The 22,850-nt window shown below is 41.4% G+C and overlaps 2 protein-coding genes across 6 annotated transcripts; one reads left to right on the top strand and one right to left on the bottom strand.

The window, feature by feature from the left end:
- The first annotated feature begins 720 nt into the window (after positions 1-720).
- Positions 721-11,140, top strand: TUBB1 (tubulin beta 1 class VI). Of its 5 annotated transcripts, XM_018574614.1 has the most exons (5): positions 721-834; positions 7,787-7,895; positions 8,329-8,439; positions 10,041-10,133; positions 10,740-11,140. In XM_018574614.1, exons 1-5 carry the CDS (start codon positions 778-780, stop codon positions 11,132-11,134), a joined length of 765 nt encoding a protein of 254 aa, XP_018430116.1. In that variant the 5' UTR covers positions 721-777; the 3' UTR covers positions 11,135-11,140. The 5 variants fall into 5 exon arrangements, with proteins under 5 accessions (XP_018430116.1, XP_018430096.1, XP_018430089.1 ...); XM_018574594.1 differs by having other exon boundaries at positions 10,041-11,140; XM_018574587.1 differs by having other exon boundaries at positions 7,787-7,922; positions 10,041-11,140.
- Positions 11,141-20,050: 8,910 nt separating this feature from the next.
- On the bottom strand, positions 20,051-21,810 carry ATP5E (ATP synthase, H+ transporting, mitochondrial F1 complex, epsilon subunit). Its single transcript, XM_018574626.1, has 2 exons — positions 21,678-21,810; positions 20,051-20,183 (listed from the first exon to the last, which is right to left on the bottom strand). The coding sequence occupies exons 1-2, from the start codon at positions 21,707-21,709 to the stop codon at positions 20,057-20,059; spliced, it is 159 nt and encodes a 52-aa protein (XP_018430128.1). The 5' UTR covers positions 21,710-21,810; the 3' UTR covers positions 20,051-20,056.
- Positions 21,811-22,850: the final 1,040 nt, after the last annotated feature.

The raw sequence follows: 22,850 nt of genomic DNA, 5'->3' as shown, positions 1-22,850 counted from the left end.
AACAAAATTCTTATACTGAATGTGGTTTTCGTTCGGGAAACTCCATTCATTCAAAAAACACAAGTGTTAAAATCAAAGGAAATTTCGAATGACAATGGTCAAGTCTCTGATGTCATTAATCGAGCGTTCTGATGTGATTTTTCGTAGGAACGTTCGTAAAAAATTCTAACCATGTATACCCAGAATTAGTTGCGCCTTTTCTGTATAGGGAGTTTATATTTCACCTGAACAATGCTTCTTAACTTCACCAAAGAGGAGAACTTTCCATCATCAAAATGTTTAAATTAAAGACACACCTCTTTACCTGTAATAAAAAAAATGTACAAGGCAAATCACTACTTAACATGGACCCCAACAAAGTACAATATTAACACATTTGGCACTTTAATTGCATATTCAATTATTAAATCTATACCAGACCTAGAAGAGAGGCAGCTATAGAAAAAAAAAAGAGGGACCGTGCTTTAGGTCCAAAAGAGGGAAAGTCAGTTGGCTGCTATACATTAGGTGCCCCAATATGTAAGTCAGCTTCCTAGTTTATCTGAGCCCTAAAGTGCTTTGGATGGTTCCCCTCTGTCTTCTTCCTTCACTAGAACAGCCTAGCTATCTTACAAGTGAGCTCCTTGCCCAGTCTCTGCACCCAGCAGCCCTTTAGAGATAACAGCGCGCTGATGATGAGGTCAGCCCCATTATAAAAACTCTCAAACCCTTTTTGCAGAGTCACAGGCATTTTGAACTACAGCAAGTGTCGACTGCTCAATCCTCTTCTGCTGCAGCATGCGTGAGATTGTCCACCTGCAGATAGGCCAATGCGGGAACCAAATTGGAGCAAAGGTAATTAGAAGCCATTGCGCTATTAGTGTACAATACATTTAAAGTCATTTCTAGGGGTATTTTCTGCTGAAGTGGTGATCCTGAGCCAATGACACTGTGGGCTTTTAGGATGGCTATACACTTAATTTTCCACGTTTCCTGTTTACTAAGATAGATTTTTTAAATATTTTAAACAGTTCTATTTAAAAATGGCACCTAGAAAAGTCAATTTAACAGAACCAGATAGTAAGAACTGAAGACAACCTTCTACATAACAGGGATTTTATTGTTCTGCTGACCAGCGCTCAGAATCAGGAGATACCAGTGTCAGACTGACTAGAACCTGTCACCAACAACAGCAGCAGCTCTTTGAAGGTGCAGGCCTAGGGGATGCCTTATCCTTCCTTCACTACTTGGTGAGCCACTGACCTGGGTCAAGCCTGCACCCATTTAAAGTAGCATTAAACCCTCAGTGTTCTACTGCTCTATACAATAAGCTCCACCCAACCAGCGGCCAATATATTGTTCATTTCTTCCTTGTGCCCCGTATCCTTATTTTTCACCAGCTGTCTCTCCTGTGTCACTAAAATCAGGGCGGCTTTCACATATTTTGCAGAAGACGTGTATCTAAAACCTCTGGTTTTAACCTTAGCGTTTAGACAGGTTTTTTTTTGCATGCTGGCTGGTGAGTGTGCTGGGAAACTTTTTCCTGTTGTACTTAAATCAGGGCTGCCCCAAATATTTTGTTGGGGAACAAACCCTGGGCACAGCCAAGATCAAAACTGTTGGGACTACATGTCCCATGATGCCTTATGCCACAATGCACATCCGTCACCCAACAAAATCAGCACAAGGGCTGTGGTGCACTCTGATGGTGTATTTGCCCCATGCATACATAGTACAGGCTTGCTCTGGTGCTTTATTTCGCAGCTGCCCGTACTGAGCAGCACCAAAGCGAAGTACAGGCAGCAGCACCCACTGCTTAAGCCCTGGCCAAACACAGCGCCAGGAGCAGGCACATCAGGTTGGCTTCAGTGAGACGCTGCAAGTCAAAGGAGCCACCCTTTAGGTAGAATCTGCACACAGCAACTTACAGGAATGGATTTTGATGTAAAGACTGTAAAATAAACGGGGAAGAAAAGGCCAAAGAAGTGAAGGTGATGTAAGGTATGCAGCTAGATTCTTTTTTCGTGGAGGGTTTAATAATTAAGTATCAGGATATCATAGATATTAAACAAAAGAGGAGAATAGCTTCTCTCTATATCTGCAGCTGTCAATAGGGTGTTATTGAGGAGTTTGGGGTAGAGCACTATAGCACAGATAATCATTTGTTTTAGGATATCATATATGCACATCCTTGATTCAGGTCACTTAGATTTCCCACTTGGTACCACACAATCAATGCCAGCTATCTAGTTAACATCAGCATTCCAAATGACTAAACAGATCTGTATATATGTACAAATAGAAAGGTCTAGTCCACCTCAAAAGTAAACGGCAGTGATCTCCCTCTATCCAAGCTTGGAAAGATCTTATTAATCCAATCCACAAACTCTCAGGTGAGGTGACCACTGATTGCATGTTACCAAGTTTGCACATTTCTCCCATTAGATTTTTTTTTTTTTTAAACATACTTGAGAATGATAGGTGTCCTTCCTTCTGGAGGGGGGCTACTTTTGTTCCTCCAGGTCCCTGTGTGTGTTGTAAAGTAGTCACCGCTCCAAGCTCACTCCTGTGATGGACGGCAATCTCACGTTTAGTTTACTCATTTGCATTGAAATTATAGTCTATGCATTTTTAAAATGTAATTCCAGGGTTTAGACAATACAGTGTCACATGGTAGTTACATGTGACACAAGCATATCTTGTTACTATTTAACTAGGGGTAGACTTTTTTTTTTCTTGGAGACTTCACAAAACCTAATCTGTCAGCATTTTCGCAGAAATTCCTACATGCCACATCTGTTGTTTACAGCCCAATAGGTCTGTACTATCTGATCTAGAGAAGAGTTTCTCGGCTACGGGTACATATACCCTTGGTGGTACTTTTTTTTTAGCAATTTAGGAGGTTCTTCTACCTGGTAAATGTCAAATTAGAAATTCAGTTCTATGGTTTACCAAATACTACATTATGTATAAAACGAATTAGATTTGATGCTTTGTTATTTAAAAACAGACAGGGTTATTCCCAAATGGGTGAAGAGTTTGGAGAAGGCAGGAGAAGTGAACAATCTAGGACAACATAGCCGAACTGGAAAGTGAGCTGAATTGGAGAATGTGTCCGGTACAGCTATGTTGTCATAGATTGTTCCCTTTTCCTGTCTTCTCCAAACTCTTCACCCTTTTGTGAATAACCCTGTAAAAGATTGTTTGGAAAACATTTAGCTATTGTGCACACCTGACCTGAGGAGCAATAAGGTGACAAACCACGGGATAATTGGCAAACACTGTGCACAGAAAAACTTTTCATCATTTTCTAAAGTTAATAAACGTTACTCTGATGTTCACTGGGCCCTTTCCAAGTGTTTAGCCTTACCAAAGTCTTCTGGCAGTGTCAGGTTCCTGTACAAGTGCTTGTGTAGCAGTTCTGCTCAACGCATGAATGCTTGGGGAGAAAGTGAATTCATAACAGAGGAAAACTATCCAACTAGTAGTAAATGACAAGGTTAGAGGGTCATGAAAACTTCTTAAACTAAACCTGTTCCTAAAGCCAACCTCCTGGAAAACGTATCATACACAGCACTGGCTATGTAAATTATCATTAAAGTGACACTAAACACAGGCGTTAAATCTTAAAAATGCATTCAAGTACCTTACGGGTCCATTCACACCACATCCAGATCATCTCCAAACCAGACCAGATTGTTTCTGGACCCAAAATGCATCCTAATGTATCTCTATGCTATTTCTGCCCTCTGCTCACACCAGCGCAGTCCGATCCAGACCAGACCAGACTAGAAAAACACTGCATGTCTCATTTTATCTGTTCTAGAATACACTAAAAACGCATCTAAACGCATGCAAACACTGGAACGCACCTAAAAGCCCATTTTAAACAGACAAAAAAAAACAGTTCTGGAACGCAGTAAAAATCACTGAAAAATATTGTGGCAAAAACATGGCAAAACACAATGCACTGCGTTCTAGGTCTGGTGCAGATCTGGTCCGGAAAATGGTGTGAACCTGCCCTTTATTCTTAACAAAAATGTATCTTATTTGTGTATTACTTATCTGTAGATCCTCAAATCATCTCTGAATTGGTGCTGACACTGTCCTTCCTTCTGGAGGGGGATACTTTTGTTCCTCATGGTCTCTGTGTGTGTTGTAAAGTAGACACCGCTCCAAGCACACTCCCACGATGGACTACAATCTCAATATAAAATTAGTAAATGATTTTAGTCCATAACGAGAGTGAGCTTGGAGCGGTGACAACTTTACAATCCCACACAGGGACCATGGGGAAGAAAAGTATCCCCCTCCAGAAGGAAGGACAGTGTCGGCACCAATTCAGAGATGATTGGAGGATCTACAGCGGTGTGATACACAAATAAGATACATTTCTGTTAATAGTTAAGGTCCTTGAATGTATTTTAAAGATTTAACTCTGCAGTTTAGTGTCACTTTAAAAATCTGAATGTTATGTGCAGAGGGCGGCTGGAAAGCATAACATTCTTACCTTGCAACATGCTGTCTTAAAAACATAACATGGGTCTTCCAGGTGCTGCAGGGAGTGAGGGCTGCCACTTGGGCAGTGAAGTGCTCCGGTCACATCACATGCCCCTCATCACTATTTGCCCATTCACAAAGTGCCTTGTATTTTTTCAAAGAACACAAGACGGGTATGCGACTGGAGGATGTCACTGCTCAAGTTGCATCCCTCACTCCCCGCTGTGCTCGATAGACCCGACATTATGTGTACGAGCTGGCAAGTTGCAAGGTAAGCTTTTCATACGTTGCAGCAGCCCTCTGCACATGACATGCAGCTCTTTAATCATAATTTACGCAGCCAGTGCAGTGAGTAAATTGTAATTTTTGCAGAGTTTGACATTAATTCTAAGATTCTAAATAGACAACAGAACTTAAGTGCAGTTATAACATTTGAATCACAGTAAATAGAATTTTTTACATAAGCACAAGTTATATGTTTTGCAGCCAAGGTGCAATATAATAGGATTTGCAAAAATATATATTGCATTTTGCATGAAAAACATGCCCTATAGTGTTAGGGATAAGGACTTGTGCATTCGTATCACTGTATAGGAAACCATGAGCAAATTGGGAAAGTGGGAGGGGCATGTGACATCAGCTTTACCAAGTACATTTACCATTTTATTCTATCTGGACTGTTCCAGAGTAGAGTGGAGCAGTTCCAGGAACCTGCAATTCCAATCATCAAATCTTCACAGCGCATATTGATTCTAAAATAAGAAGAAAAAAAATTTAAGTGCCTGAATTCTAGAAAAATTGTATCTTGAACATGGAAATCATGTCAAACAGAAGCCATACATTATCTGACGTAGTCATGACTATTTCCTGTGGGCCCCCCGGGTGTTGTAGGGGAGATTAGAGTGCATGATTCATTCAAATTTAACAATCAAACTTTGAGGTTGGACCGCACAGCGCTTGTTTATCTCTACTGATAAAGAAGGGATTATAATAGAGATAGAGAACCAGGCCAGAATGTTCAGCTCCATTCATTGACCATGACCATGCTCTTTAGATAGAGTAATGCCCTCTGCATAACAACAGTGAATGCCAACTGATGAAAAATGTACATCTCTTGCGGACCATTGCTCCCTGGACTCTGCTAAAGGGGCCGAGGGGACTCATTAGGGTAGAGCCGGCCAATCAGCAACTGCCTAAACAGCGAACCTCACTTTCAGTAGAGATCTTGTGACCACTGCCCCAGCACCTTGCCAGGCACATGTGACAGAATGCAATACACAAGGATCTGTGTGCAACCACTCCTCCTCGGCATCTCATAACCAGGAAGGTCAGAGGAGATTCAGCAAAAATTAAAAAAAATCAACATTTCTATGCTGCTACAATGATGAACAATGAAATAGGACTTCCTAGTCAATATTAGCTGTATCATCAAGTCAATACAATGTATATAGTGGAGGGAGGGGATAGTACACAATAACTTTCAGGGTGTCAGCTATGGCGACACAGATAAACTGACTTTTGATTGTAAGGAGTTTAATGTGTTCATTTGGTTGTGTTTGGCGATTAAAAACATTGCACCTTTAAAAAAAATATTGACAGGAGCGTGCACTTTTTTGTTTTTCACAAGGGATGTCTGAAGACTGCTTTAATATTATGGTTTATTTGTTTTAATATGCTTGTTTTTCCTAATTAAATCAACAGCCTCATTTTTACTCCAAATGAAACAAATACTGAATGTATTTGAAAACAAAATGGTCATTTACACTCCATGTTTTGTATTTTTTTACAGTTATTAAGTTTATACTATAAAAGCAGAACTTTGAAAGTTTTAAATGTAAACATTTAAAGGCTGAATGGCTACAGTCATGGTGGTGGGTTTGTCTGTAATAGGCTGAGCTTCTCTTCGGGTGACAATTCTCTGCTATTATTAATCAAGGTTTTGAGACAGATGAGGGTGTGGTTGTGGCCACATAGTGCTGTGTGGAAGGCTGATAAGGGGAAATGTGGGTATGTCGTGTGAATGCGATGGCAGATAGGAGTCGGAAAATACAGTGTTATTTTTTAATTTTTGCTAAGCAGCGTCAGAAGACCACAGCCTCTTCCTGAAACGTGTAGGGGCGTTGAGTGCTTGTAATTCTATATGTATGTAAATGAGATAGTAGACCACACAAATACTCTCCCTGGTTATTTGTCACCGCCATGCGATTACAAGAATCCCTGAGCCTTCCAAAAGCTGTTCCATCCTAAACATATAGAGTAGAGACTTAGCAAAGTGGATGTTCACTAAACTTAAATAAGGTGAAACACAAAAATTAGGAACCATCACACAAACTGGGACACCACCCCTATATATGCAATATATATTAAAAAAAGGGGGAAAGAGAAAGAAAGGGGCTTTGTGGTGACCACTGGAGAATAGCAGGGAATTGATCCAATAATAAAGTCAATTGATTCATATATATAATAAAATTCCATTTTTAATATACTCAATTCATAATGTCTATACATATAAATATGCTAAAATCCATCCATATAAAAAACCATAAATAGATGTATACAACATAAATAACCTCCCTGGAACCCACACAGAAACCATGATTATAATATATTGGTCATTGCCCTCATTGTATTCATATGTTATTTGCATGATTAATTGTACATAATTGTTGTTTTTTTTTTTTGGGCCCAATCATGTTATGTAAGCGAATTTTGAATTGAATTATATGTAGCCAATTTGAGGTTCTCATGCTTTAATACAATCATGTTATATACAATCTGGCCAATGCCTTTCACGATCCATCTGTGGGGTCATTGTCTCTCTTCCACCCAGCTGGGAACACTTTGGGCCATTTCCCATCCATTATCTCAGATGGGGAAGGTCTGCACCCAAGCACCGCCCCTTTGTATACGATCTAGAGGGGGCAGTGCTCCTACCGAGGGTATGGATCCCGTGCCCTCCCTCACATTATGAATTGAGTATATTGTATGCCCAATTACATGTAAACAATAACTGTAGCTGTAGGTTAACACTCGTGGGCAAATGAATATGGAATCCAGGAGCCAGTCTGTCCAATCCAGGAGCCAACAGGATATTTTTTAGGAGCCAGCTCCATTGACAACTAGTAGGGAAAACCTCAAAGTTAAGCTCCAGCTGTAATTTTTAAGGATCATTGGCTACCTGGTTCAGCTCTGTGGTAACATAATAGCAAGCATATGTGCATAGTTTTCTTCAACTGTCCTTAATGGTCTTCCTTGACTGTAGTCTATAGTACTAAAGCCCAGAGTGGTCTTTTTGTTTCTTTCCTAGTTCTGGGAGGTGATCTGTGACGAGCACGGTATTGACAATGGTGGAAATTACAAGGGAGACTCTGACCTGCAGCTGGAGCGGATCAACGTCTACTTCAATGAGGCTCACTGTAAGTTTTTAGCAGCACATGATACATGCTGGAAGAGCGTTGGGTTACTGAAAGAGCACACAAGATTCTCCATTTAGGCTAAAAACATCCAAAAGGTTTTATGTGGGTCATTTTTTGAGCTCCTGTTTTATTAGTGTACCCATTGTTAAAGTGTTAAAGTTTTTTCTTTTAGATGATTATATATTCTAGTGTTAAAAATGTAACCTTTGCCCCAGAATTAGATTTAACCCTTAATCTTCTATGGTCCTTTTCAAGTACAGGGTGGTGGCTTTGGACAATAGCGGCACGCTAAAGCACAAGACTCTTTTTTTTTCTTTTTTAAAGACAGACATCATAGATATTCCCAAAAGATTTTATTAGTAACGTTTATACTTTGACGGGTAAAAAGCACATTTGCTCCTGGTTGTAATTTGTATGGTTTATGTTTTCACAGCCCATAAGTATGTCCCTCGAGCTGTGATTGTGGATCTAGAACCCGGAACGATGGACAGTTTGCGCTCCAGTGTCATCGGACCTCTGTTTCGTCCCGACAGTTTCATTCATGGTATGTACGTCACAGTCATTTTATTATTATACTGAGGGATAACAAGCACCCCTTTCTACTGCTAGGGGTAAATGCAGGTTCCCAGGAGAGGGTAGAGTGTTGTTATTAAGTTATTACAGTTAAGTAATTAGAAAGTCACAGATTGACTGAACAAGTAGAGCACAAGAATTGGAATTCTTAGATTTTGTGAAACAGCATACATTGAGGTATACAGTGCGTATAGAAAATAATCACCCCCTTTAAAATAATCACATTTTGTTGCTTTGCAGCCTGAAATGAAGACAGACACAGTTTTTGTTTTATCCAGCTGTATTTATTCAGTGCAACGTATAACATCCAAGTGAAAGATATAACACCAACATGTCAGGAAATAAATACATTTAAAAAAACAGAAAATCACTGAGTTGGAAAAAGGATCACCCCTCCTAAAAAATGACTTGTCAACTCAATCGGGTGTAGCTAAATCCCCTTCTCAATGGCACACAAAGCCATTTGCCTTTCAACTGTGATCAGCTGTGGGGGTCATTTTGATTACCTTTTTGAGCTTTTGATTAGCAAAAGAGCTTTCCTGGAGCATTTCAGAACCCTGTAGTGTAACTGAAGCAAACAATCAACTATGGGTTGCAAGGTACAGTCAAAAGATCTCAAGGATAAGAAGTTGTGGACAGGCACAGCTCAGGAGATGAATACAAAAAAAACATGTCAAATGCTTTATCAATGCCTAGAAGCACAGTGAAGTCTCTTATTAAGAAGTGGAAGGTATTTGGTACAACACAGACCCTGCCTGGATCAGGACGTCGCTCCAAACTGGATGAAAAAGCCAGGAGGAAACTGGTCAGAGAGGCTACCAAGAGGCCTACAGCAACTCTGAAGCAGCTGCAGCATTTATGACAAAGAGTGGTCATTGTGTCAATATCACAAATTCTCCACAAATGTGGCTTGTATGGGAGGGTTGCAAGAAAAAAAAAAAACACTCTTCAAGAAAGGCCAAAATGCACCCTGAAGATTCTGAGACCACATGGAAAAAGGTGCTATGGTCAGATTAGACTAAAATGCAATTGTTTGGCCTCAACACCAAACAATATGTTGGCAAAGTTAGTAGAAGCATATACCAACAGACTAAAGGATGTAATTAAAGCAAAAGGTGGTTCAACAAAATGCTGACACAAGGGGGGGTGATCCTTTTTCCAACTCAGTGATTTGGTTTTTGATTATGTTCTGACATGTTGGTATTATATCTTTCACTTGGATGTGTAAGTTGCACTGATTTAATACAGTTGGATAAAAAAAAACAAAAAAAAACCTGGGTCTTCATTGCAGACTGCAAAGCAACAAAATGTGATTATTTTAAAAAAGGGGGGGGGGGGATAATTATTTTTTATACCCATTGTATAGTAGTATAAACAGCTGAGATCATGAGGGGATGTGGGTGGTGGGTGGCATTTTAAGTGATATCTCAACATAGGGATGTTTCTCAGAAGGGTGTCCAGAAGCATGTCCTCAGTCAAGATAACATTATACAGGATTTTAGTGCATTTAATGTGTTTTTATTTGTTTTGAATTGGCGACGATTATCTTGGTTGTCTATGGTTGTACGACAGGCAATTCCGGAGCTGGCAACAACTGGGCTAAAGGCCACTACACTGAGGGAGCAGAACTGATAGAATCAGTAATGGATGTGGTGAGAACCGAGAGTGAAAGCTGTGATTGTCTTCAGGGTTTTCAGCTGGTGCACTCTCTCGGTGGAGGAACAGGATCCGGAATGGGTACCCTTCTCATGAACAAGATTCGGGAAGAATATCCGGATAGGATAATGAACACCTTCAGTATAATGCCTTCTCCCAAGGTCTCAGACACAGTGGTGGAACCATACAATGCCATCTTGTCTATTCACCAACTGATTGAGAACACAGACGAAACCTTCTGCATTGACAACGAAGCTTTGTATGACATCTGTTTCCGCACCCTAAAAATGACCAACCCAACTTATGGAGACCTTAACCATCTGGTTTCCATGACCATGAGCGGGGTGACCACTTCGCTACGATTCCCCGGGCAGCTAAACGCAGATCTGAGAAAGCTAGCGGTGAACATGGTGCCTTTTCCCCGTCTTCATTTCTTCATGACTGGATTTGCCCCTCTGACATCTCGCAAGAGCCAGCAATACAGGGCTCTGTCAGTGCCCGAGCTCACCCAGCAGATGTTTGACTCCAGAAACATGATGACTGCCTGTGACCCTTACCATGGCCGTTATTTAACCGTGGCTGGCATCTTCCGAGGACGCATGTCCACCAAAGAAGTGGATGAGCAGATGTTGGCTGTGCAGTCCAAAAATAGTGCATATTTCGTGGAGTGGATCCCAAACAACGTCAAGGTTGCAGTTTGTGATATCCCACCCCGTGGCCTTAAGATGGCCTCAACTTTCATTGGAAACAACACCGCCATCCAAGAGATATTCAGACGCATCGCCGAGCAGTTCTCAGCCATGTACCGCAGGAAAGCTTTCCTCCACTGGTACACTGGCGAGGGGATGGATGAAATGGAGTTCACCGAAGCAGAATGCAATACCAATGATTTGATTGCTGAATACCAACAGTACCAGGAGGCCACAGCAGATGTGGATGACTTTGATGAAGAAGAAGAAGTGGAGGAAGTAGTACACGTGACAGAGACTATAGAAAGAGTGTACAAGTAGAAGACAACTAGCGGAAGTTGTAAACACGTTGGAAGAAATAATAATTTGTGTACATAGCAAGCAATCATTCTGCAGTCAAAGTTTCAAGCGCAAATCTAATTTTTCTCTTACAAACTAACTTATGTTAATTCTTCGGCCACTTTAAGCTTATTGTTACACCAGGAATAACATTTCTTTGCTAATTACTAAGTGATTGAACCACTTAGTAATTATTATCCTAACTTTATTGTATTGATGACTACGGTAATTCCTTCAGTAGCACATTAAATCATGTGCAGCCCCAGACACTTTGCCTATTCAGGGCAAAGTGTATTGTTCACTTAATAGGACACCCTTACTCCTGATACTCAATTTTAACATATACTCCTTCACCTTATTTCCATGCTGGCGCCCTGCAAAATACCTGGCAGTAAAGGGAAGCATGACTCGGTGCAATTCTCCCCCTGATGAAGTACTCAGTGTCTGAGTGGCCCATCAGCAGACACACTTATGTGAGCTTGGTAAACTCCAATCTAGATTAACATAAGTATTAGGTAATACGCAACTGCGTGTACGGGAATAGGTAATAGATATACCTGAGCTGCAGCAAGCAGGTTGCTTATTAAATGAAGCTGCCACTTTCCTATTAATGAGCAAAGTGAACAGAGAATAAACGTCTTCTGCTTAAAGTGTAAAATGAACACATCAAGTAATTGACTACTTTCCAGGTACAAGTCAAAACCCAGATATTGCCTCATCCCAAAGGAATATATGAACATGAATACTCATGGGCCCAATTGATACCCGTTTATAGGATCTTTCCTCTGCATTTCTCTAGGTTAGATATATCCAGACTGAACTAGCTCACTGAAAAAGTATGCTTACTAAGGCTTATTTAATAAGGCAAAGTGCAGTATATTACAGCTTGAAATAGATGGATAGTAAATGTAAAATTATGGACAAGGATAATAAAACATAATAATATTTACAAAGCTGGTTATTGCTCTGCTTTACCTTATAGAAATGTGGCAACTTCTAAGAATTTGGTGGAGCTGCAACCTTTGAAATATACTTCTATGCTATTGTTTTCCCATATGCTGATACATGAGCCAAGCAGCTGAGCTTTTATGGTCTGTTGTGTAATCTTTACCAAAGAAACACTGCCCAATACATTACATCTGATTTATGAAATTGTATTTAAAACAGAAGTGTTTTCCATAGCAACTACAGTCCTTGGATATGGTTTACAAAAGGCAAATACAGTAGTCTCCTTACTTTGCAAGGGTCTTGTCAAAGTACTTGCAAAGTAAGCAGATGTGGGACTTGCAGATGTGGTGAAAATTATTTTTACAGAGAACACTCACATACAAGGGGAAAGAGAAAGCTATTATAGAAATGAACAAAGCTTCACCTCATACACCAAGTTAACCCACTGCACCAATCCAAGTGCGATCTGCACTACAAAAGCTTATTTTGAGTACAAAGGTGACACTAGGGGTCTTTTGGACCTCAGTTTGGACCCCAGTATCACCTTAAAGAGTACCCGTCACTGCCAATATGCCATCACATGGGGGGGGGGCTTGTAAACCCCTTATGTGATAGCAATTCAAGTTTAAAAAAATAAAGTTGTTAAAATGATTAAATGAAATAAATGTAAAAAAAAAAAAAAAATGTAAAGTCCCCCGCCCCCGTGAGCACGCGCATCTTCACGTAAACACGAGTCGGATGCGCCTACATATGAAAACTAAGATTGTGCTACACATGTAGAGTATCACCGCACACGCCGGAGTGAGAGCAATCATTCTAGGGCCAATATGTACGTGCATCTATAAACTGATGACCTGTGGGGGCTTTTAAAGCGTCGTCTGTGTACCTTTTGGGGTACTGAATTTTGTTGTTTTCAGGGATGCACAAAATTTTTTACCTGGGTATGTGGGGTATTTACTCGTAACCTCATCTGTTATAATAAAAATAAATGGGTATTTGTGTTTCGGGGCATTGACGTGCATTTTTCACTAAATGTGGGGGTTTGATAAGGAGTTGCGCTAAAAACGTGCAACATAAAAATTTGATTCTATAAGGCCTCGGCTTTCAGAAAATATATGTTTGGGGGTTTTAAGTAATTGTCAGGCCTAAAATGTGGATTATAACATGCAAACCAAAAAAAAGGCCTCGGTCATGTGGGGGTAAGTAAAAATGTCCTTGCAATGTAAACAACCGATTTGCCTTTAGTAAATCATCCTCATGGTTGGCCTTTCACAGTGCAGAAGAGTAAATACAAACTATCAATATACTGAATGTTGTATTTTATGGGACCTGCTATTACTGGATTGTGGTGCAGACATGTCACAAGTACTCAGTTCAGGTGTCCTAAGGGTTCTCCTGGGTCAGTGCCTGAATAATAAAAGGAATAACACTGCCCCAGCATAGTAGCCCCTAGAGCAGTTCCTCTATTTCAATCCAGATCGGTTTCATCAAGTCACAGAATCTCTGTGTGGGGAACAGCTATTTAAAAAGAAAAACCCGAAGACAACTAGCCTTTGGTTGCCGTGAGCAACCCCCCGTCGAGATGGGAAAGACATTAATCCATATTCCTCACTTTCTGTTATGAAGACAAACGGTGTCCTTTTATGTATGCAAACAGAACACACAAAAAGACCTCAGGAAAAATATATCTAGGGGGAAGAACTGCTCATCCTTCAGCCAGCAACTTCTCCTTTTCCTGCTCCAAATTGCTGAATCAAAAGTGAGATGCTTTATGACTGCTATGAAGAAAATACAGACAATACCTCAAAAACGCAACACGTGAAGCAGAACCGCCACCCTCTGATTATGATAGGTTCACGAACAGTCATCTAATGTGCAGACAGCTGCATTAAGATCTGAATTGAATAAGAGGAACTGTGAAAAATGTGATACAAATCTTATGACCCGTGTGGTTTTCTGTCACAGCTGTGGGAAAAGGTTCTCCTTTTTTTACATTATATATTAAAAATTGTATATCACATGGCTATAGCCCTTTGGTTCTAAGTAAAAAAGAAATTGCTTGGTCATTCTAAAACAAGAGTTTCTATCAATGCTTAAGGTCTGGTTTTGTAGAAAAAGCAGCACGTTTTCTACTAACTTGGGAGAGACCATAACATCCTTATGGCAACACATTTCCTGTATTAATCAAGCAAAAGACTTACCCCTACTAATGACAAGCAGGAGATGATTATGTGGTTATAAAAATGGCAGAGAATGTATGCCATCTGTAGACCTCTGCTACTCATCCAGTCATCCAAAGAGAACCTGGGAGGTCAAAATTACTCTGCAGCAATATATTATTAGAACAATCATTTCACCACGTCTCTATTCTGGTAAGAACACATTGAAAACGAGATGCATGTCTTTATGTGGTTCATTTATTCTGAAGAGAGGCCTGTGTATGCAACCTAACAGGTGTAACCACGATCCATCAACTATCCTGGGTTCTTGGATTCGTTCCCTTGCCCACACACCAGGCTTGTAAAATAATTCTGCAATGCTCCCACAAAACATAAGGGACTCCCCATGATAAACACTGTATTGTATAGTCAAGCTTCAGTCCGAGTGCTGAAGGGAGTAGGACAGGGTTTGCAAAAATGTTCAGAGATTCTGGGTGGTCCGGGGTCTGTATTTCATCTGCTTGCATTAAAAAGGATGAAGTGACAACTCTGCTTCTCAAACAAAATCATCACAGACACATCCCTGTAATGTCAGATAAAGGAAGCTTTTTTTAAGCAATCCTTTTCTTCTGTGGCATGACATACAAAGTGTGGCCAGGAAGCGCCTCTGTTCCTTAGAGATACAATATTCACTGTTCAGCACCAAATACAGGAAATACGGCAGCACAGAGGCAGAGTCTTAGAACTATAATAAAAGGAACCCAAAAGGGGCCAGACCTTACAACTACAGAGGGCAACCAGACAGGAGGAAGAAAACTGAATATCCTACAGCATAGCCGGCACTACTTATTGCAGAGCCTAACTGTAGAAAAATCACTCTACAATCTCCTATTTACAAGTACAATTACAGCCCTACATATTCAGCCACAATCATGTGATGTGAAAACCTTGTTACCTTTGTTCCATATACAGCACCCAGTAGCAAAAATTCACACACTTTGGGTCTGTTTTAAGAACCCCATTTCAAGCTTTTCTGGGTACCTAGAAAACTAGCCATTCTACACAGTGCAGTTGCATCTAGCACTGACTGTACAACATTGAAGCTGTTTTTGACTCATAAATGCCAATTGCACGATTTTCATGCAAGAGTCTGTGGCTTCAAACCTTTGAGTCTCTAACCAAAGAAAAGTGTGCAGAAATGACCTCCGATTTTACTCAGCTAATATGTATCTTTGTTTTGGTTCAGTGAATAGGAGACTTGGCATGACCAGACAACTAGCATTTTCAGAAGACACATCAATGATGATAGGTCAGCTGGGGTCTGCAAATAAAATACCTTTGAAAGTCATAGCCTCATACACCATGCTGGATAGCAACACAAGCCTTTCCAATTTCCTAACAGTGTGCCACATGCGCTTCAGAAACAATGTAGATATGATGCAGATAATTGTTTTAACCATCTAGCAGTTTTATGATGGAATTAACCCCTTTTACTACTGGAGCGATTTTGTTTTCTATTTTTTTTGCACACTCTAGGCCTGAAGATTACCTCATTCACTTCCAGTTTATAGAAGTGAAAATATAAAAAACAGACTGCTGGGCTGTTATAGTATACCCATCACATTGGCATCAGAGAAGGGGTTACTAAAGGAAACAAAAAAGTGATTGCAATTCAGGCCAATTCGATCCCAAAATGCTCCCCACAAATTCACCAATAAAATCAAAGAAAGGAACTTTTAAATACAACAATCCGTTTTATTTGGTCTTGTAGTTTAAGTTAGAAACACATTTACAGCTGTAGACATATTCATGCAGCAACTTCAGACAGACCCATCATTCTATCAGGAGGTTCAACATCTGAAAGAAACGAGAGAGTGGAACAATTACTGAAAAGTAAGAGACTACTTTCATCGTACATACAACATACATACATACTAAAGAAACATAGCAGAAATATTTTCATTACACGGATTCTAGCTATCATTTTTCCAGTGCAAGGTAGAGCAGGTACCCAATGCATTGCCAAGGTTTTTTTTTTTTTTTTTTTTTTAAAACCAACCTCCCTTTTTCCACTATATGTTAACCAGATATCCTTTGCTTGATCTATACATTTATGTTTATTACTCCTCCAGCCCTCTTTGCTGTAGTGTGCACCTTCTGTACTTTGTATTTTTAGGGGCAGCCACTCCTAAGGCCTGTGTAACACCTAGCTAGCACCCAAGTCACTTATTAATGGCACCGGCGATTCAATGAGTGTCATCACAGTACAAGCATATAGGTGCTACTAGCAGATGGTTTGCCTGCACACAGACATAGGCATTAGTAGGCAAGAAAACTGATCAACTCCATTTGTGATAACATACCCCCATGCACTGCTCTCCAGCTCACTGAATGAAGCCAGGGACATCAGCAAAATAAAACTGCCTTTGGATACACACTCCCATTCCGCCATCTTCAGTAACAAAAGGCACATTGAGGACCTATGGCCCCTGAGCAGCTGCACATTACTACAATGTGATCAGCAGGCACCATTCCACTTCTCTCACCAAGACACTTAGGTGGCAGTGTAGCAGGATGACTGACAGTCTCTAATCTCCAGGTAACGCTACAACAAATAATGTTGGATTATTTCAGATTGGCTGCCATGGCTGACTGCACTGCACAGCACTATTAAATAAAGATACGTCCTGTGTTCAAGGTTAGCTCATTGGTTGCATTCCTCAAGCTGCAAACAATTTTTTATTTTTTTTTGTAAACTATAAAATCATGGTGATTGGACTGGCTGGCACTTATAGTTCCTATACATAGGTTTTTCTGCCTGAATAGAGAATGTACTGCAAGTACAGACCAGCTGATCCCTACAGTGATGGACTATACAAGTATAGAAATGGCCAACAGAGGGCAGTATCGTCATAGCATGACTTCCCTATATATTCTGCAGTCACATAGCTGAAGACAACCAGAGACTAAATCAATGTCTCCCATCTTCCCTACACAAATGTCCAAACAAGCTCACCAGCTCTCTCTATGAAGATAGATCCAGAGTGCACCTCCTTATTGTCAAGATGGGAACCACAATTTGATCAGCACAACCAGGACATAAAACAAAATCTTTAATTATAATCTGCTTAAAGACAATGCAAAGCACAAACACCCCCCCCTGGATGGTGTGTTTTACCGACGCAGGTCTTTATCAAAGAGATACATTTGATAAAGGCCCAAGTGTATGAAACGCATCGTCCAGAAGGAGGTGGTGTCCAAAAGTGAATCAAGGTGGATTTACACCTTAGATACCCTTACCCAGAAAGGTTTGAACATTGAATTTGACCTAAAATAGTTTGAATAATATGTAAATATTTTGAAAACATTTCTTTCCTTGTTTTCGTATTCGATATTCTACTGGTGTATTTTAAAAAATATTTTGTAAACAGTGTGTATCTATCTATCGGACATACGTCATTATGTACATAGATTCTATACCTATAGAGTGCAACAGGAGGGGGACATCTTTTGGATAAAGGAAGTAATGCATGTAATCAGATGGGAGAGGGAAGGAGCTATACAAGGGATGCACACAGCTTGAAGCATAGCCACTGCCTTTGGAAAAAGTCTTTGTGACGAAACATGTTAAGACAGGGCTTGCTGACGCCATCATGCATGCGGGAATAGGCGGAGTCTTTTTAATACTGAATATGAGTAGATTGCTTTTTATTAAAGAAATTTGTTTTACCTACTGCACTATGAGTGGTTTATTTCATTACATGGTTATGATGAATCACAAAATAATTATCCTGCGCATCGAGGACAAAGATCGGAGCAGTGGGGGAAGATTGATTAAAGTGGATTACACATGCTGGATTGATCGGGATATTGGGAACTCGGCATTTTTTGACTCTGTTTCAGAGTGTCATAAGAATCTGGTGAGTTTTTCTTGAGCACATAGTAGGAGAATTACATGCACACAGAGCACTAATTGGATGAACCTTGTGGTCGTTTGTGGAGCGCTTGTATTCACAGAAGGACCATCACTGCTGATTACTTTTACTATATAGATTGGGACACAATTTTGTTAGTTTTCATGGCATATTGTCACTGATTAAGGCCTCATTCACATGAGAAAAAGACGGCCTGTACAGATCCGTGCACGGTCGTATCTGGCAGCTTACGGGAAGGACAGGTGCTGCGTGTGATTAGTACGCAGCCCGTTGTCTATGGGAGTATGCGGCCGTACATCGCCCTACGCTCACCCCAAGTGCAGGTCCGTACGGGTGTGAGTGCCTCGGCTCAGACAGGATCCATCCCGTCAGCGTACGAGTACGGACACCCGCGCAGGGCGACGTACTCCCATAGAGAAGGACGGGGGCTGCGTTCTAATTTACAAGCAGCCCTTGTCCTTCCCGGGAGCTGGCCGATACGGCCGTGCACACAGCTGTACGTGCCGGCTTTTTCTCGTGTGAATGAGGCCTTATAGAGATTCCACACTTGGTTGGAAGCTATAGCATTTATAATTTCACATTTATCACTGTGATATTCACCAAGTGAGAGGTCACTTTGACTCTATATTTTAATTTTATATTTATTTATAGTAATTGCTATTCTGTATATGTGCTATTATGTATATTATACTTTATTATATGTTAGAACCATAATATTAAAGCAGTCTTCGGACATCCCTTGTGAAAAAAAATAAAATACACACACTTATAAATATTTATATATTACACACACACCATTAGGCATCGCAAGACTGACAGCTACAGGCATGATGGGATTTGTAGCTCTACCACATCAGCATTTGCCTATCCCAGATAAAGAATATTGTATTGTGCTACATTCATCCCCTTACCCCCATATTCACACTTGCTTAACCCTTCTACACTTAACCTTAAAATGTGTAATTTTTTTTTACCCATAGATTTTTGGAGTGTGAACGGGCCCTCACCCGATAGTGATCACAGGCTGGGAACCAGTGTTGCTTGTTTTTACAGCGACTGCAGCCATCACTGGGTGGACTATGAGATCAAAAGTTACTTCCACAATTATAATGGTACAGATCTCCTTGTGTATTTTTTGTGCAGTTGCAAAGGCATTTGAAGGAGAAGTATGGGATGAGTGAAATGCAGTCATCCCAATAGTCAGAGTAGATGTTTGACAATGAAGCTGTCACACGTCGGCTCTATTGATCAGGGACTGAACCATCACATACCACCAATTACTCAGTTGCAGATCATCTCCTTGCAGAGAATGGTGACTGTCAGGCAAAGCTCCCCGCTGGGATTACCTCCTTCCCTTTGTTCCTCCAGCGCTGATTGGAGGGACAGACAGGGGAGGGTGCGGGCAGAGCCAGCTGCCAATCAGGCAGTGGGGTGGATTGTCAGGATCTGTCCGGGCTGCAGCATGGCTTTGCACTCTCAGCATATAGCAGGCAATAGCCAGCTATATGCTTAGTTTTGGGTCACAGGAAGACATTAGTGAATGTCCTTCTGTGACCCTAAAGAGAACTACCGCCAAAAAAATGTTTGGCCTTAGCTCTTTTAAATGCCCCAAGTGTACTGTCTACAACACATGTATGTCTGGATGTGGTAAGGGATTAGCTTAGTTCTGTCTGCTGCACTACCATATAAGAGGACAAAGTGTTAGACACATATTGCAGTAACATAGTAAGACATGGAATGCACTAATCACTGGGCTACCTTCAATAATCTGAAAATATTGGCTGATATGAACTGTGACTTGAGTTCTGCAATTTATAATAAACCGGCCCAATCAGTTACAATAAGCAGTTCCTTTAGCTTACCTATAATTCTTTCTTCGGTTTGGCGAGCTTCACATTGGCAGTCGCTAACTTGTCTGCTTCTGCCTTGAACGGGGGTTTCAGTGCCGCCCTCACAGCCTGGGCGCAGATCTGAGAGTAGCGAATATAGCTAGAAGGGAGAAACAACTGCAAGGTCAGTGACATGTCTGCTATAAAACATTGAAATATATATATATATTATATACTAAAAGGTAATATTCTCGCGCTCTTTGTTGTCCAGATAAAAAGAAACTCCAGTGTGCATAAATGGGAGTAACGTCATCACCCAACGGCCAATCAAAATGGTCAAAAACCCAGTGACAGGAAAAAGATGACAGTGCTGGCGAGGGGAGACGAGTAAAGTTAAGCTTTATAAGTAAGCTCTATTATGAAAGGAGAACTATGGGGTTAGGGCTTTTCCCCATAGTTCTCCGAAGGGTAACGGGAGGACACAAACTAGCGTCCTCCCGTCACCCTAAGCTCAGTATACCGCAAGCTGCAGCTCGCGGTATACTGAGACGCCGCAGCTGAAACGGATCCAGACAATTGCAGGTATGTGTTCGCTCACTTCCCGATCTACTGAGCCGACCTGTGACAGGTCGGTTCAGATTATGAGGCTGAGTGAAAAGCACTCGCCTCATATTCTCCTTTAACACATTTGGCATCATGTCCCACTATAGACCGTCTTCTGTTGCAAAGTTTCTTCCCTGGAAATCCTGCCAGTAAAAGCACTTCCTGCTGCAGGTTGACAACGCCAACCCGCTGCCTCTCAATCAGCAGCACTGTTGTCAGCCCACCGTGGATGCTCCATCAATTGGGTCTTGGGCTGCCCATCATGTCTGAGATCGATAATGAAAAGTGGACAAGAGGCAACAATCAGCCTCTCAGCACTATTTTTTTTTTGGATGCCGCACATTCGCAGCTCAGTGCACAGGCTTGGCAGGACACCTTGCTGAGACAGCATAACTCATGCACATGCACGGGAGTTACATCATCGGGGCCTGGCCAATCAAGAGGCTGGAGACTTGGAACCTCGAAGACGAATGGGACGACAATGGAAATTTTGGCGAGAGTGGAGAACTCTGCCATCGCAGCACTACGTCACTAGCAGCCATGTCTGCAATCGTGTGTTTACTATGCTGTGCACACTAGATCATAGCTAAAATCTCCTGCCCCTCACCTTTTTAGTTTAGTTTTCTTTTTCAGACTTTTTCCCCTTATCCTCACCTGGCGAACAAAGTTCCTGTCATAGGGTGACAATACTCACTCACTGTGCAAAAAAGGGAACAGTCTTGTCACCAGTGTTATCTTTGAAGGTTCCCCTGTAAATTCTGTTATGGTGCCAACCCAAAATGTCCTTCCAGCTTCTTACAACCAATGTCAGGTTCGCTTTAGCAGGTAATACAGAGACAGTTCTGAAGCCGTATTTCCTGCATTACCTTTATGAATTATACGCACAGGGGTGGAGCGCCACTATTTAGAATGAGAACATGGCTAGGCAGAGGCCTTCCATTGCATATGAGCTGACAGAGCCGCATTATCACCTCAGCCTCCCATGCAGCTAAAGGAGAGCTGCTCTAACACGTCGCACCCCCCTTTCCCTCTTCACCCGGAGTACCCTCACCTGAGGCCGGCTTGTCTCCAGTACGCCACCATGGTTACACCTGAGCCCTCACCACCGGTCACCGCGCTGTTCTCACAGAAGGTCAAGAGGAGGGAGCCAGGGGGAAATGGAAAGCCGAGCGTCACTCAACCAATCAGCAAGAAGGACACAGGTGACAGAGCCTATCCCGGCAAAGCTTCATTAAAACCAATCCACGCGCAGCACCGGGTTTCTTCACCAATCAGGGAGTGAGGTAATACGACACATCCGTTTCAGTGGTGGTTGTGTCCGGGTCGTGTGCTGCGGAAGCAATTTGTTTTATTTTTCGAACAACTTTATTTATAATATACAGTCGATCACTGCTTGACTCACATATGTTACGAAGGTGACCCCTAATTGTCCAATGTTTTAGGCTTGTGTCATTGGTCTTTAGAAGAAACGAGCTGTTTCACACTGTCCCTTATTTCTTCTATTATAGACTCAGTCATTAGAACCTTTAGGGCCCACTGGCATTTGCGCATTGCTACAACACATTGCAGTGCACATAGGTTCGGTGCCAATCATTGTGAATGGCTTTCCAACCAACTGTACAGAAACATGCCATGCACCATAACATGCAAACACTGCGCTGTGGTGAGCTGCATTTTGAAAAAAGGATCCTGCGCATTTTTTCATCTGCTTTGATGCACTGGCAGAGCATTCGAAATGAATTGTAGTGGAACAACAACCTTCTATTCGCTACAGCCAAGGAAGGTGCCATCTTAGTCTCTATTTGGATTGCAGTTGCCATGGTGCTGCACATGTGGTAAGCTATGACTCCAGCCATTTGGGGGCTTGAAAGTTCAGTGGAGAGCTGAAAAAAAGCTCACTTGCAACCTTGACAATTAGGATGCCTGCTTTGGAGACATTGAATTGGAAGGTTCCTCTTTAGCACAACACGCTATGCGTGCAAAAACCTGCACGCATAAATGCACCGCAACAGCTCACTTTAGTGTGAACGGGCCACTAAAGTAGATCTCTATTTTTTGGACAGGATAGAGAAGAATTACAACCGTGTTTGTCATGTTTTTTTGGTGTCCTCATTGAGAGTACCTGTCTCAGCGACAGTCCAGAAGTCAGATACTGGTGGGAAGTTTCCCCAGTAAGAGGATGAGCCATACTCATAGATGATGGCCAGAAAGCCTAGTCCAAGAC

The sequence above is a fragment of the Nanorana parkeri genome, unplaced genomic scaffold, assembly GCF_000935625.1.
Source record: "Nanorana parkeri isolate BGI_ZX_2015 unplaced genomic scaffold, ASM93562v1 scaffold50, whole genome shotgun sequence".
Classification (NCBI taxonomy): domain Eukaryota; kingdom Metazoa; phylum Chordata; class Amphibia; order Anura; family Dicroglossidae; genus Nanorana; species Nanorana parkeri.
The sequence above is the reverse complement of the archived record's forward strand: the minus strand, read 5'-3'. Positions and strand labels throughout refer to the sequence as shown.

What these genes read in the sequence shown, in the direction of transcription:
- TUBB1 (XM_018574587.1), top strand. Translation starts at nt 778, where the DNA reads ATGCGTGAGATTGTCCACCTGCAGATAGGCCAATGCGGGAACCAAATT. An exon ending in GGAACCAAATTGGAGCAAAG is followed by an intron (nt 835 to 7,786) that starts GTAATTAGAAGC and finishes TTTCTTTCCTAG; the next exon opens with TTCTGGGAGGTGATCTGTGA. An exon ending in TTTAGCAGCACATGATACAT is followed by an intron (nt 7,923 to 8,328) that starts GCTGGAAGAGCG and finishes ATGTTTTCACAG; the next exon opens with CCCATAAGTATGTCCCTCGA.
- ATP5E (XM_018574626.1), bottom strand. Translation starts at nt 21,709, where the DNA reads ATGGTGGCGTACTGGAGACAAGCCGGCCTCAG. An exon ending in TGGAGACAAGCCGGCCTCAG is followed by an intron (nt 20,184 to 21,677) that starts GTGAGGGTACTC and finishes TCTCCCTTCTAG; the next exon opens with CTATATTCGCTACTCTCAGA.